Below are 15,293 nucleotides of genomic sequence, written 5' to 3' on the forward strand. Positions count from 1 at the left end.
CCCCCCCCCCCCCCCCGGCCTCAAGCCTGCTCCTAAGAGAGGTAAACTAATTCACACTAAGTTGAATATTTCTAATCAAGGTAAGTGTGCTACTCAGTCCAAGGGTTTTTGTTTGTTTTTAAATCAAAGAGGAGTGTTTCAAATGATGGAATTTTAGCTGTCATTATAGATTAAGTATTTCTGAGGAGAGTGGGGTGCTTTTTGAATTCCTGAAATTACAGAAGGTAATTTCGACCCACTCTGAAATCAGAAGGGTGTTGGAAGAGCACCTGCTCTTGGAGGGGTCACTATCTCTATTTTAGAGGAGAGGGGATTTTGCCCTTGGGGAACCACCTTCAGGACACCCCTTGGAATGCACTGACAGAGGGTCTCACATGCCCCCTCTGCCCCTGCCAGATGTGGATGAATGTGTGGAGGGGACTGACAACTGCCACATCGATGCGATCTGCCAGAACACCCCACGGTCATACAAGTGCATCTGCAAGTCTGGCTACACAGGGGACGGTAAACACTGCAAAGGTGAGGCTGGGAGGGCGCCCGAGAGGGGGAATCAGTGCCACTGCCCTCAGCCACACTGCACATGACAGTAAGGCCTGCAATCCCTGCGGGCTCGGGGAGGGGGTTGGGAGGGGTGGCTATTTTTTCCCCCGGGAGGGCACCATAGAGGCTAGATGAGGGTCTGGTGGGAATAGTTCACAGCCTCCCAGCTTGGCTGGGCAGGGGATCAGAATCATGGGACTAAGGCCTGAGGTGCCCTGACATTGGAACCTCCATCTTTAGGCCCTTCTACCATTCCCACATAGGATGAGAACAGACAGTTTACCCCAGGGGAAATTCATACCATAAACAAACACATTCTACCCCTCTCATAATTAACCAGTGCAAATTAAAGCATGCTTGAGATGTTATTTTCAATGTATGACCTTCAGTGTTGGTAAGACTTTAGTGGACCAGGTACACTCATTAATTCTTGGTGACATTATAAACTGAAAAGTGATTTTGTCATACCTAGCAGGAATCTTAAAAGGTATTTCTATACCCTTTGACCCAGAAATTTTATTCTTAGGGACTTATTCAAGGGAAATTCGATGAAACAGAATAATATCCAGAAGATGTTCTTTATGCATTATTTATGATAGTAAAATAAATGGAAGGAATCCGACAATAAAGGATGACTAAATTATGATATAACAACACAATGGAATATTCTGCAACCATGTACAGTGGTAATTAGAAAGACTGGGTGGAGGGCGCCTGGGTGGCTCAGATGGTTAAGCATCTGCCTTTGGCTCAGGTCATGATCCCAGACTCCTGGGATCGAGTCCTGCATCGGGCTCCCTGCTCGGCGGGGAGCCTGCTTCTCCCTCTGCCTCTCTCTCTCTCTCTCTCTGTCTCTTATGAATAAATAAATAAAATCTTTAAAAAAAAAAAAAGAAAGACTGGGTGGAGACATATGAAAATGTTTATGACTTAAGTTTATTTTTTTTTATTTATTTATTTTATGTTTTAGATTATTTATTTGACAGAGAGAGATAGTGAGAGCAGGAACAAAAGCAGGGGGAGTGGGAGAGGCAGAAGCGGGCTTCCTGCAGAGCAGGGAGCCTGATGCAGGGTTCGATCCCATATTTTATTTATTTTATTTATTTACTTACTTACTTTTAGAGAGGGAGAGGGGGTGGGGGAGGGGCAGAGGGAGAGGGAGAGAGAATCCTAAGCAGGCTGCATGCCAGTGTGGAGCCTGATGCAAGGCTCGATCTCACAACCCTGAGATCATGACCTGAGCCAAAATCAAGAGTCTGACACTTAACCAGCTGAGCCACCCAGGAGCCCCTATGACTTAAGTTTAGATGAAAATAGCAAAATGTGAGGTGCCTGGGTGGCTCAGTTGTTAAGAGTCTGCCTTCGGCTCAGGTCATGATCCCAGGGTCCTGGGATCGAGCCCCGCATCGGTCTCCCTGCTCGGCGGGGAGCCTGCTTCTCCCTCTCCCTCTTCCCCTGCTTGTGTTCCCTCTCTCGCTGCTTCCCTCTCTGTCAAATAAATAAATAAAATCTTTAAAAAAAATAGTAAAATGCAAAATGGTTTGTAGGCTATGAAAGTAACTATGTAAACATACATACACAGAGAAGATATATATATATATACACGTATATATATTTAAACCACCACAGGGCCGAGCCCAGGGGTAGACAGTGGGGGGCATGCTGGTGGGCCAGCTGCCTCAGATCTTCTTTGCCCACAGATGTGGATGAGTGTGAACGAGAAGATAATGCAGGTTGTGTGCATGACTGTGTCAACATCCCCGGCAATTACCGATGCACCTGCTATGATGGATTCCACCTGGCACATGACGGACACAACTGTCTGGGTGAGCAAAGGAGGGAGAGGAGGTGTGGGCAGAAGGGCTGTCTTGTGGGGAAGGAGGCGTTTCCCACAAAATAGAGAATAAGGTCAGCGTCCCCTTTGAGACTGGGCGCTGAGGATGAAATAACCCTGCTGCTGGATGAAAAACATCAGAGGAGATGCTGCTAGAAAGTGCTCCCAGGGCAAGGGCCAGAAGATGACAATAGTAGGTGTAGCCATAGGGAGCAGAGCATGGTGGGAAGGTCATTTGGCTCTACACTTCAATAAATGGGAGGAATGTTTGATGATGATAATGGTGGTGGGGGTGGTGCTCCCCTGGGTGCTGGGGAGCCTCTGACCCTTAAAGACTGGTTTTCTTCCAGCTTGTCCTGCAGGCTCCAGGCTCTCCCTCTCCTCACTTCTCAGGCCTCAATCTGACCTGATCCTTGACCCAGGAGCTGGGTCAGAGATAGGAGAATCTCTAGGCAACTCCACTCAACTTTGGTCTCATCATTTTGGAAAATTACTGGGACCATGTCAGATTCTTCCCCAAGTAGAAACACTGAAGCCCATAGCAGAAAAGGATTTGAAATGTGAAGCCAGGGGTCCTTTTCCAAATTCTTCCTCCCTGGTGTCAAAATAAAGGTAGGAGACTGGAAGATTAGAAGAGCAGGACAGGAAGAGAAGAGGAATGATGCCCAGAAAAGCAGCTAGGCTGCTTCCCCACATGACCAAACCGATGAATTATCTGAGGCTCCCTTAGTCTAGGAGAGCCTCCTTCCTACAGGGCTGCCTCTAGACCCAGTCACATCCCATCTTTGGACCAGGCTTATAGGTTTCTATTCCCAACCCAGGCCTCTACAGCCTGAGCCATGCTGGGCCCTTCCCCCCAGCCCTGGCCACCTCTTCTACCAGAGAAGGACCTCACTTTTCTTCTGCCCAGTCACCTGTGAGGGCCTCTTTGAGGACTCCTTCAGAAAGAGAAGCTATGACACTTTGACCAGGACAGTGAGTTTCCTGCAGGACGGGAAACATCAGCTTCTGAGTTCTTTGGCTGCCTTTGACCTTTCTAAGTCCCTGATTCTCACCAAGTCTTTTTTCCCTGCATTTTGGGGAGAACCAACCAGAGGGTAAGAGAATGAATAGGTATGGGAAGAGTCAGGGGGAGCAAAGGTCTACCAAACCCTACCCTTAGGGTTGGGGTTCAAAGTCTCAACTCTACCTTTGGCTTTTAGGGGAACCCTATGTCATCTATGCCCTGGGCCTCAGTTTCCCCACTGAGAATTGGAGGAAGGAACTTGGCTAAAGAGTAGCAAAGTCACAAGGTTGCACTAGAAGGGAGCAAATAGAAGGATGGACTGTAGGATGGGGCAACAGTGGAAAGACAAGGATGGGGAGAAGTCGGGTGCAGTGAGAGAAGGGGAGGGGACAGGTATAAGGAAAAGGGAAGTGTATCTCCTTGGCTTTACAACAGGTACCTCTCTCAGGCAGGAGCCTGCTGGATCCGTGCCCCTCTGCCCTTGGCCAGAAGGGGGAAAGGACAGGGTCTCAGGGCTCAGCAGAGAGGATGGGAAGAGAGGGGCAGATGAGGGCTTCAGGAGCTCAAATTCTAGCTGCTCTGTTTGGACACCAATCTCCTGGATGCCTGCTGGGCCAAGGAAAACCGGGAAGGGCTAGGGACTTGGGAGGGCAGTAGGTAGCACAGAGATGGAATCAAGGCATCGAAATGGGAGCCCCAGAATGAGCTTGGCTCTGAGACCCGGGGGTGGCGATTCGGGGTGGTAATTAGGGTGTGGCCTGGCAGCTCTCCTCCCACCCCTCCCCACCAAGCTACCAGACTGTTTTGTTAAACCAAAATAGGAGAAAGGCTAAGGACTATGGCAGCAAGCCCAGGCATAGGGGGAGGGGAGGAAGGATGGGGCCGTGGCCTGTCCACAGAAATGGTCCCTGCCCTGCAAGGAGTTGAGGCTTGCTGCCTTTACCCACGTCACCCCTCAGACCTAGCGCCATGGCCACAGCTCTCCCTGCACTTGGAGCCAGCTCCAAGATGTTGCATTCCCTGGCTGCAACCACTGCCCCAGCTCCTCTTCCTGACCAGTCCCCATCCTTATTGTCATCTCTGTTCCCTCTTGCCCTGGCTCCTTTCATGATTTCCTCTGCTCTCACACCCAATTCCAACAAGTGAGGGAAAGGGAGGCAAGTCTTCACTTGAGAGAGGCAGGTGCCACTGTCCCCTTTCCACTGGCTTAGCTCCCCAGCTCTGCCCTCTTAGGGTGGCCTCTTCCAGAGCAGGAGAGCATTAGCTGATGAGTGAGCGAGAACTTTCTGGCCTGAGGCTGCGTGCTGCATTGGGGTGGGGAGGGCATGCTGAAGTCTCAGGGCACACTCTGGACCCTGGCCTGCACCCCATGGCCTCACCAACCACCCATCCTACACAGATGTGGACGAGTGTGCCGAGGGCAATGGTGGCTGTCAGCAGAGCTGCGTCAACATGATGGGCAGCTATGAGTGCCACTGCCGGGAGGGCTTCTTCCTCAGCGACAACCAGCACACCTGCATCCAGCGGCCAGAAGGTCAGCCCACGACCCGGGAGGGCCCAGCCCTGCACCCCAGGCTTCTCTCCACCTGTGGGGGAGTTTTCCCTCAAAACCCCCTGGGTCTCACCCTCTGTTCTCAACTCCACCGGCTCCTTCCTCTCTTGTCCCTCAACACGGTCACATCCTTAAGGGCTCCATGGACAGACACCGTGTTGGAGCAAAATCTGGGGGAATTCATTTGGGGTTGGGATCAGTGTGGGATTGAGGTTACTGTGGGGCAGCCTCAGTGGATTCTCTCAATCTCCTAGGCCCCACTGTCCCCCTAGTTCCTCTTCCTCTAGGCATCCAGGCATATGGAGCACTCACCTCCCTCCTCTTCCCTTTTAGAAGGAATGAATTGCATGAACAAGAACCACGGCTGTGCTCACATCTGCCGGGAGACACCCAAAGGGGGTATTGCCTGTGAATGCCGCCCTGGCTTCGAGCTCACCAAGAACCAACGGGACTGTAAATGTGAGAGAACTGGGATGGCAGTGAGGGAGAAGCGCACAGGGACTGGGCAGCAAGACGTGGGAGGAAAAGGGAGCGTGGGAGAGGCAGCTAGAGCAGAGAGCCAGTCTCTGTGCTGTGGAGAACGCTGGGGCCCGGGGAGCAGCAAGCTGACAGGCCTCCCACCCTCTCTGCACAGTGACATGCAATTACGGTAATGGTGGCTGCCAGCACACGTGCGATGACACAGAGCAGGGTCCCCGGTGCGGCTGCCATGTCAAGTTCGTGCTCCATACTGACGGGAAGACGTGCATCGGTGGGTGAGGCCCGTGAACGCGAGTCCGCCTGGGATGGGGCGAGGGTGGGGGTCGGGGCCCTGGAGAACCAGGGGCGAGGGGGAGCACCTGGGGCCCGGGTGCTGGGCGCAGAATGACCGGTGAGTGTACTGAAGAGCCAGATGACAAGGCCAGGGCTAGTGAGGGACAACCCTGAGAGCTTGCAGGCCTCACCCTCTTCTCCTCCCCAGCCCGCTCGTTCTCCTGCCCCACCCCCGGGGGCCCTCGCCGTCCTCTTTATCCAGGATAAAGTGTTGCCAAAGTGGGAATAATTAGCAGAGGTGCTTGTTGACCAAGGCTGTGCTTGAGAGGGGGAGGAGAGCTGGGGCCACGCGCTGACGGAGCCTGACCCGAGGCCCCGGGGGACTCGTGTGGTAAGATGGGAGCTGTCACAGCCCACCGTCCCTGCTCTGGAACTGGGGGGAGGGGGGGGACACACAGCGCCCTTTCCTGGAACAACCAGCCCTGAACTGACAAATGGGGTTTCCTGACTCCAGGTTTCTTCTTCCTCTCCGTCCTGTGTACCCCTGCCCGCTCCCCTCCCCCGCGCCCGCACCCCCTCCTCTCTCCTCCACACCTCTGCCTGCAGCCCTCCACTGCCCCACCAGCTCCAGCCTTCCATCCCTCTCGCCCTGCTTGGGGCCTTCTTAACACCTGGATCCCTTTTCCTGGATTCCTAGGCCTTATCTCACATACCGTCAGGTACCATAGCTGGGTTTAATTCCTTGATTCCTGAAGTTTAATTCCTCACCCCTTCTGTCTTTAGGACTTTTGTGAAGGCCAATTACTATGTGCTCACAGAGTGCTGAGAAAGACGATGGGACAAGGCGTGCCCCTGGAGAAGTGGGAAATGAAAGGGAAGGGTTTGGGCAGGGAGAAAGGCTGTGTCTGGAGCCAGGCAGGGGCGAGCTTGTTCTGTGGGCACGGGTATTTACAGATGCCAGTCATCTCATGCACTACAACATGCGGAGGACGAGGAAGCGTGAACACAGTCGCTCTTTGTATTCGTCAGAGACATGACATTCGGCTTAAGAACCAGACTCTCCCCATCTCTCCCTAGAGACCCCGCCCGTCTCTGCAGACAGCATTGCCCTAACCCCCAGACACAGGAACAGGGGAGCAAATGGTGCTCTTAAACGTGTCCTCTGAGTACCTGCTCGAGACCGGCACACACTCTCTCCCACTACACGTTTCCCTCTGAACTAACCCTTTAAAGACCCTGGGACATTTTTAGGTCTTCATGTCACCTCCTGGCTGGTTTGTTCCAGCTCCTTTCATCTTTTTCCTCGTAAGTCGAATTCTTCTGCTTCCTAAACCTCCCACCATCCCCTGGACACACTCACACATCCCCAGAGTCCTCCAAGAGAAACTGCATGCGGTCCTTAAAGAAAAGCTGCATGTATCAGGACAGAGCTCAGACCCATGAATGTGGGGCCAGGTCCCTCTCTCTGGTTGCCTTCTGTTCACATAGTCCTGGGCATGGCTGCTTTTGAAAATACCCCTAGTAAGCTTGAGCTCTTCTCTAATGCGAGACCCATTCTGTCTTCTGGACCATTGCTAAGCGAGGCAGAAGAGAGCAAATGAGGCAGCTCTAGGGTTCACAGTTATATTCATCCCGAGTTCCTCTTCCTCTTCTCCAATAGAACTTAGTTTGCCTTGCCCTAATCACATTTTTGTCCCCAGCCCTGGTAGGAGGAAACGTCATTGTTTGGGGCCGCCAGGACATTCAAATTTAGTGGGGAGACAGGGCAGTAGAGTTTAGCCAAAAAGGTGGGCACCCTTTGGGTCTTGGCAGCGTGTAAAATTTGAGATTGCATCCCAGCTATGCCTTTGGCATGCTGTGTGGTACTGGGCCCATGACGGCCCCTCCCTGGGACTCTGTTTTCCATCAGTCATCTGGTGGGAGCCTGGCTTCTTTGAGGATACCAGGCAGGACAAGGCTGGGGAGCTAAGTGTAGGAGTCTCAGGGCTCATCACTTGGGGTTAGTGGTTTGGGGCTACAGGGGTGGAGGAGGGAAGGGTGGGGACTGGGGCCCAGTGGGCCACAGTGGCTGCTGCCCAGCATCTAAACAGCTTTTTTACAATGTCAAACAGGGGAAAGGCGGCTAGAGCAGCACATCCCCCCTCAGGCCGTTTCTAATGGTAAATATGTCTGCTCCCTCCGCTTGCTCTCACTGGCTTGCTAGGGGAAGGGCTAACCCGCTGGGGCTCCCACTAACCGCATGCCCACTGGGCCCAGCCTGACTGGACTCCAGCCTACCAGCAGGGCTCCCCTGCAGCTTGGGTACTGGGCCCATTGGGTGACAGGACACCCGAGTCCCCAAGAGCTGGCCCAGGAGCCTTCATGTTGGTTTTGTCTTTTTTGTTCCTGTCCCTCTCCTCCTCTCCTTCCTCTCCTGCTCCCTCCTGCCACCTTCTCCCTCTCCCACCCTCTTAACACCTCACCCTTTCCCCACCATCTGCCCCCTCCCTCTCTCTGCCTTCTACACAGCAAAAGACCCAGCAGCTCCAGCTCACCCGTTGTGCCCATTAGGTGGCTGAGACAGGGATGGGATAGAGTTCGAGGCCATCCCCTCCGTGGGGCCGTGTCCTTGGGTTCTTACCCACACCAGCTCACAGCAGCATCACTCACCATTCTGTCCCACCGTAACGGGTACCAGCATGACACCTGAATTCAGACTGACCTGAGTTTGAATCCTGCCTCTGCCACTTTCTACCTGTACAACCTCCAGCAAGCTACTTTCTTCTCTGATCCTTGGTTTACTCTTCTCTAGACAGGGAGACAGTTCTCCCTTAGGGTTGCTGAGAAAACTGAGACAGTGTGTGCGGAGCATCTAAGTGCCTGGCACAGAGCAAGCACAGATTAAACTGTGGCTTAATACCGTGACCCGAAGAGCAAAGGGTTGAGGCTCTGCCATCCTGCCACCCCAACCCTGGCCTGGCGAACGCTGCCCTGCACAGGAGGGCAGCTATGCCCGGCATCCTGGTCTGAACTGGATGGACGTTGTACCAGCTCTGCTGCTCCCCACCCTGGGTCCCTCCGAACCTACCTAGTCCTGGCGCAGGACCTCTGTTCTCTCCCCCTGCTCCAGGCCTTGGGGGACCTCTTCTTATACTAAGAGCACTCTTGGAGGGAATGGCTAGGTTTGGAGCCTGAATTCAAGGTTCCCTCCCAGTTCCTCCCATGGTCTTGGGGAATCACAGGAGACTGGGGGGGAGTGGTACATAGGAGATGCCACTGTGGCTGCTCCTAAACCTGGGCATTTGAGCAACCAGGGCATGACTGGGGACCCACAGGTAGCGTTGGGCTTCTTCTAGAACCCTTGCCTTGGTGGTCCCTTTGGTGACAAGGGTTGGGCCTGGGTTTTAGCAGTCAAAGATTCAAGAAGATGATAGTACTCTCGGCTGCTTTTCTCATTCAGTTCCCTTGATTCACAGAACCACTCTCCTTTCTTCCCTGGGAGAGGGCTTGGGATTTTGTCTCTCCAATGGGAGAACTCTAGCCTCCCCAGAGGATGGCCCATGCTTCCTCCAGAGTCCCTGGGTCAGGGCCTTGCACTATTTGAACTGATGGTTTTCCCCTGGGCTTACCTGACTCTCCTGAGCTGCAGTTTAAACTTGTTTATGTCCTGCTCTGAATTCAGAAAATAGGGAGAGTGACCCATCCATACTCCCCCTACTGTGACCCCCTCAGCAAAGAGAGAACTTACCAGTCAAGACGGGGCAAGAGAAGAGACTTAGCCTTGAGGTTCTCTGGCTCTCATCTACCTTCATATACCCTGCCTCATCCTCTGGATTCTTCTTCTCCTTTTGCAGCAGTCCCCCCCCTCCCCCGTCTCCTACCTAGCCAGTCTCTCCCCATTAGGAAAGGAAAACAACAGAACAGCCAGCTTATCTCCATTTGGAACTAAAAGGAGGGCTTGGGAGGAGTTGGAGGTAGCCAGGAGGGGCTGGGAAATGACCAAGTATGTGCCTCTCCTCTGAGGATGAGCAGTCAGGCCTGGAACTGGGACCTTTTTTTAAGATAGCTGAGCAAGGAGGAAGGGGAAGATGAATTGGTGGCCATCCCTCAGCTGTCTTAGGGATCACTAGGCTCACTCTTCCCAAGACTATCCCACCCTGACACCAGAGAGATAGTCGGCGGAAAAAGGAGGAGACTCCTATTTGTCCCTTCTTGTTCCCTGGAGGCTGAGAACCACCCTTCCTTAGCTCCCATCCCTCCCTGCGCCCTCCCCGCTCCACCTCCTCCACCCCCTCAATGCATTCCTGCCTGACAGCTCTGGCTTGTACCTGCCTCACTGCTGTCCACCTTGTTTCAATCAAGTAGGGGGCAGGGAAGTGGACTGCTTGGCTGCACTTGTGAGGGGATGGGGGCTGGGAGCCTCCACTGAATGCTCCTTCAAAAGCACAGGGAGGCAGCTGAGGCCTTCCCTCGCGCCTCCGCTCTCTACTCCCCTCAAGTTTGGGATTCCTCCAAGCAAGTAACCCAATTACCATCCCCGTGCCTCCCTCCTAAACAGAGACTTGTGCTGTCAACAACGGGGGCTGTGACAGTAAGTGCCACGATGCAGCCACGGGCGTCCACTGCAGCTGCCCCGTGGGCTTCATGCTGCAGCCAGACAGGAAGACCTGCAAAGGTAAGGGCTCTCAGAGGACAGGAGCATCGGGGTAAGGGGCCGAGGTTGGGACCAGAGATACAGTACCTATTATGGGGGCTCCTCAACCCCCGGAGGCTGTCCTGATTAGGAAGAACCGAAGGCATGGCTAAGGCTTGTCTTGTCTGCCTTTCCCACCTCAGTTCAAGGGGCACGAAAGTCCGGGCAGCTCCTTAGTGCCCCAACCCTACATTGTTTTCCTTACTCTCATTCCTATCCCCCTACAGGTCCCTAACCCTCTTGCTTAATGAACATGCCATTCTCATTTGTCCCTGGCTCTAGAAGGATATTTGAGCCCTGACTGTGTGTGTACAAGGTCACAGATATGTTCCATAACCTTCTTAACCCACATTCCCCAGACCTTTCCAAGTGGAAAGGCTACACTGGTCAGAGGGAGAAGAGGGTGGCAGTTGGGAGCACTGATGCTGGAGCCTGGCTACCTGCGTTCAGATCCCAGCTCTGCAATCCTGCGCAAGTTACTTAGCATCTGTGCCTCAGTTCCACTACAATAATGGTGCTTGTCCTAAGGATTAGATCAGTTATATATAAATTATATAAAAAGTACTTAGAACAGTACCTGACAGATGGTGTCTTGTGTTAACTATTATTATGGTATAATTTCCCATATTGTCCATCCTATTTCCCTTCCTTTTAATAAGCCAGGTCCGGGAGAAAGGCGGAGTGGGGGGAGGAAAAAGGGAGGGTAGCCATACTGAAATAATGATTCATCAGGTCTGTGTCGCCTGGTCACAAGGAGGCCTGGAAAGAGGACTGAGCTCCTCCTTTGTGTCTTTTGGCCCAACAGCTGGCAGAGAGGATGGGGAGACAGGGAGGGCTGGGGCAGCAGGTCAGACAGCCAGAGTTGAGAGGTTTCCTGCTGGGAAGGACTGTTGACAGGTATGCTAAGAGTGAAGTGGAAGACTGCCCTCTCTGCCCCCTCCCCCAAGTAGGGGTAAGTAGCCTGGGTCCTGTCTGCCACCAGCTTGGGGAACTTGACCTCAGGAAGGAAGCTGCTCACGGGCCCCCCTTCCCTTCCTAGTGCTGAAAGCCGCCTCAGGCCTGAGCCTCTCCAGACCTCTCCCAGTCCTGCCCCCTGCCTGGCCCCCACCCCTCCCCCAGCAGCTACCCAGCCTCACTGGCTCTCCTGGAGGTCCTGGTGCCTGGCTCTCTCCTAGCTCCTCCTCTCTGAAGGGCTGCCCCTTTGAATCTTCACCTCTCTGTGCCACCCCCCACACCATTGCCTAGGGCTCTTAGGCCGGGCAGGGGTGGGGGACAGCATGGGATAAACCTTACCCACCAGCCTTTTGGGGAACGGCCATCACCACAGAATGAAGGACAGAAACTAGCCCCCTGGTTCGAATGCCTACCTACTTCCTACTCTAGGCAATTCCTTGAGGGCCTGACTCTGCTTCCCCCCCCATCTGTCCCTTTCTAACAGGGCTCAGTCCCAGGAAAGGTGTTCCTAATGGCCACAGATCCCATGAACAGGGAAGAAACAGACTAGAGAGAGAGGAGTCAGAACAGCAGGCCCAGGGCTCTGCTTGATTTTCTCTGTCTCTGTGAGGGAGGGAGGGAGGTCATCTCCTTATTTGTTGTCCCCAGGCTTTGGTATCACCTTTGCTTCTACTTTGTTCTGCTTCCCCAGACATAGACGAGTGCCGCTTGAACAATGGGGGCTGTGACCACATTTGCCGCAACACAGTGGGCAGCTTTGAATGCAGCTGCAAGAAGGGCTATAAGCTTCTCATCAATGAAAGGAACTGCCAGGGTGAGCAGATGTGGGCCAAGGGGAAAGCCTTGGGAGAGGTTCTAGGGGTAGGAGAGCTTCAGGGAGGCCAGAGGGCCAGAGTCTGAGAAAGTCAGTGGACACTGTGAGAGTCTCCATAGGCAGTGTCATGCTGAAATTAGCAAACGTACCCCTTCCTCTTGATGGACCAGCTCTACCTTGCTCTTGGCAAGGAGGAGGGATGGATTTCTCCCTAATTCAAATCCTTGGCAGGATCTGACCTGCCTAACCACATATGGTGGTCCTGATCCATGGGCACCAGATCTCACAGTTCCTGACTCCAAAGACTACAAGTGGAGGGGGCACAGGGGATGGGTAGGCACTGCTAAATCATTGATCCTAGGGCTGGGCCATGAGGGAGGGTCAAGGCCCCTCATGTGGGTCCTCCACCTAAGCAAGGGGTCCCAGGGTCGAGTGCCCCAAGACAGATTCAGTGGCTTGCATCCCTGTTCTTCCAGATATAGACGAGTGTTCTTTTGATCGAACCTGTGACCACATATGTGTCAACACACCGGGAAGTTTCCAGTGCCTCTGCCATCATGGCTACCTGCTGTATGGTGTCACCCACTGTGGGGGTAAGCCAGCAAATTCACACCCTCCACCACCCGGCCCCTCTCACCTCCACACCCGTCCGCTGAACAAGTTCCTGAGTTAGCTTGTGGCTGTGGGCAGTCCCCAGGTGCATGTGCCATGTCTGCATCCATCACGATGACCCGGGAGATACTAAGACAACTAGGAGATGAGATCGGGGAACAGCATTCTGCTGCCATAATTTCTATCTCCCATCCCATCGCTGCCTCTTGACTCCCATCTGCAACTTCCAAATTGCAGTCCCAGTGGCAGGAAGGAGTGGAAGGCTTTAAAAACCTTGTCAGCCAGGCCCCTTTTCAGTCGGTTGTTCTTTGGCTGGGGGCAGAGATAAGGGAGGGAGGTCCTAGGCTTGAGTTTTCTCAAGCCAGTAGTCGTCTTGGAGTGCCTGGGACTCTAACCAAAGGTCCTCACTCACTGCCCACTCCGTGGCTCCTACTATGCCCCCACCATTGTTGGTATCTCCCTACTCCTTCCCCCAGATGTGGATGAGTGCAGCATCAACCGCGGAGGTTGCCGCTTCGGCTGCATCAACACTCCGGGCAGCTACCAGTGTACCTGCCCCGCGGGCCAGGGCCGGCTGCACTGGAACGGCAAAGATTGCACAGGTGGGCAGCACCCTCTGCTGGCCAGAGCCGGCACTGCACTTTTGGGGGGGGGGAAATTGGGGTCCTGGAAGTGGGGTCCTTCCACGCTGAGGAAGCTGCGAAGTAGTAGGGGAGCAGAATGTAGTCATCTGAGTTAGAGACATGAAGTTTCTGGTAAAGAATCCCCTCATCGGTCTCGGTTTACAATCACAGTTCTCTTCCTCCAAATGAGCGAACGGCGGAGGAGGGTCGGGGAGGAAGGCCCTCTCTTCCTCCGGTCCCTCTCCCCTTCCTAGAGCCGGTAAAATGTCAAAGCAGCCCTGGTGCCTCGAAAGCCATGCTCAGCTGCAACCGGTCTGGCAAGAAGGACACCTGTGCCCTGACCTGCCCCTCCCGGGCCCGGTTTTCGCCAGGTACACAGAGGCGGTTGCTGTAGGGCTGGCAGGGAGGAAAGGCCAGCTGTGCAGGGAGCTCTTCTGCTTCCACTGCATTACTCCACCCAGTGGGTGTTGGGGGGGTGGTCAGAGCTGTGACAGCCCCCTTCTCTCAGAGTCTGAGAATGGCTTCACGGTGAGCTGTGGCACCCCCAGCCCCAGGGCCACTCCAGCCCGAGCTGGCCACACCGGGAACAGCACAAACTCCAACCACTGCCATGGTGAGCACCAGCCCAGAGGCCTTGTTCCCACCTTACTCTCTTGCTTAGTAACCCCTATTTCTCTTCATTACTCCTCCTGGCCTTATTTTATCCTGGATCCCCTTCCTTGCTTTGTCATTCTTCAGCCCTTCTGCCTTGCTCCCTCTGCCCCTAGCATCTGACTCCCCTGGCTTTCATAATCCTTCTCCAGCCGAGCCCCTGGCTTATTGCCCAGCTTCTCGATACCCTCCACAGCAGTTCCCACCCCCACGGGGCCCCCAGGCTGTGCTGAGCTTCTACCATCCCCCTAGAGGCTGCAGTGCTATCGGTTAAACAGCGGGCCTCCTTCAAGATCAAGGATGCCAAGTGCCGCCTGCACCTGCGAAACAAAGGCAAAATGGAGGAGGCCAGCAGGATCCTGGGGCAAGGTCTGGACTGGGGCCCCCACCCCACTGGGTTGTCTGGCCACCACACCCTTCCCACCACTCCACTCCTCTGCTTAGCGAGATCTCCAAAAACCCGCTGGCGTCCTGAACTCTGGACAGAGCAGGGGAAGAGGCTCTTGCAGGCACAGGGCCCAAGGAAGTCCTGGGATATCCCCCCACCAAATAATTGGGATCCTACATTAAAAGCGAACTGAGATAGTTGCGGAGATCTGGTGAGGTCTGGCTGGCTTGGGGTGGAACAGTGAGAGCTGGGAGCGAGAACTTTCTCTGCCCCTAGGGTTGACAAGTCCTCTCCCCCAGGTGGTGCCCCCTGCTCTGACTGCCAGGTCACCTTCATCCACCTCAAGTGTGACTCCTCTCGGAAGGGCAAGGGCCGGCGGGCCCGGACCCCTCCAGGCAAGGAAGTCACTCGGCTCACCCTGGAACTGGAGGCAGAGGTCAGAGCCGAAGAAACCACAGGTGGGACTGGGGGCACTGCTGGGAGGAGGGTGGAAAGCAAGGGGTCAGAGGTGGGGAAACCGCAGGTCTCAGCAGCAAAAGGAAGGGGCAACGCCTGTACTAAGGGCAGACCCCGCCTAACACCAAAGCCAGGAGCCAGTCTCTTACTATGCCCCTCCTAGCTCCTAGCTTTGCTCCCTGCCCTCCTGCTCATAGCCACTTTCTCTTCCTTCCCTGACTCATACCATCATCTACCACCAGCTGCCTGTGGACTCCCCTGCCTCCGACAGCGAATGGAACGGCGGCTGAAAGGGTCCCTGAAGATGCTTAGAAAGTCCATCAACCAGGACCGCTTCCTGCTGCGCCTGGCAGGCCTTGATTATGAACTGGCCCACAAGCCGGGCCCAGGAGCTGGGGAGCGAGCAGAGCTGGTGGAGACCTGTAGGCCTGGGCAGCA

General features: G+C 54.4%; 1 protein-coding gene and 1 long non-coding RNA gene across 3 annotated transcripts in view; one reads left to right on the forward strand and one right to left on the reverse strand.

The window, feature by feature from the left end:
* The window catches only part of LOC145722989 (uncharacterized), a 52,191-nt gene that overhangs the window by 22,835 nt on the left and 14,063 nt on the right, over positions 1–15,293 (reverse strand). The gene's annotated exons all lie outside the window — the stretch shown is intronic.
* Positions 1–15,293, forward strand: part of SCUBE3 (signal peptide, CUB domain and EGF like domain containing 3) — a 33,050-nt gene that overhangs the window by 12,320 nt on the left and 5,437 nt on the right. The window contains exons 2-16 of one of the 2 annotated variants that reach the window (XM_081828051.1): positions 397–519; positions 2,241–2,366; positions 4,780–4,914; positions 5,266–5,391; positions 5,567–5,683; positions 7,797–7,844; positions 10,223–10,339; positions 12,003–12,125; positions 12,602–12,718; positions 13,214–13,339; positions 13,615–13,731; positions 13,869–13,973; positions 14,264–14,380; positions 14,699–14,857; positions 15,098–15,293. The exon at positions 15,098–15,293 is cut by the window's right edge and continues 242 nt beyond it. In XM_081828051.1, coding sequence (XP_081684177.1) covers positions 397–519; positions 2,241–2,366; positions 4,780–4,914; positions 5,266–5,391; positions 5,567–5,683; positions 7,797–7,844; positions 10,223–10,339; positions 12,003–12,125; positions 12,602–12,718; positions 13,214–13,339; positions 13,615–13,731; positions 13,869–13,973; positions 14,264–14,380; positions 14,699–14,857; positions 15,098–15,293 — 1,852 coding nt within the window. The remainder of the gene's footprint in view (positions 1–396; positions 520–2,240; positions 2,367–4,779; positions 4,915–5,265; positions 5,392–5,566; positions 5,684–7,796; positions 7,845–10,222; positions 10,340–12,002; positions 12,126–12,601; positions 12,719–13,213; positions 13,340–13,614; positions 13,732–13,868; positions 13,974–14,263; positions 14,381–14,698; positions 14,858–15,097) is intronic. The other variant, XM_081828052.1, reaches the window with a different exon arrangement.

Source organism: Leptonychotes weddellii, chromosome 8 (assembly GCF_054177405.1).
Source record: "Leptonychotes weddellii isolate Sample4059 chromosome 8, ASM5417740v2, whole genome shotgun sequence".
NCBI classification, from domain to species: domain Eukaryota; kingdom Metazoa; phylum Chordata; class Mammalia; order Carnivora; family Phocidae; genus Leptonychotes; species Leptonychotes weddellii.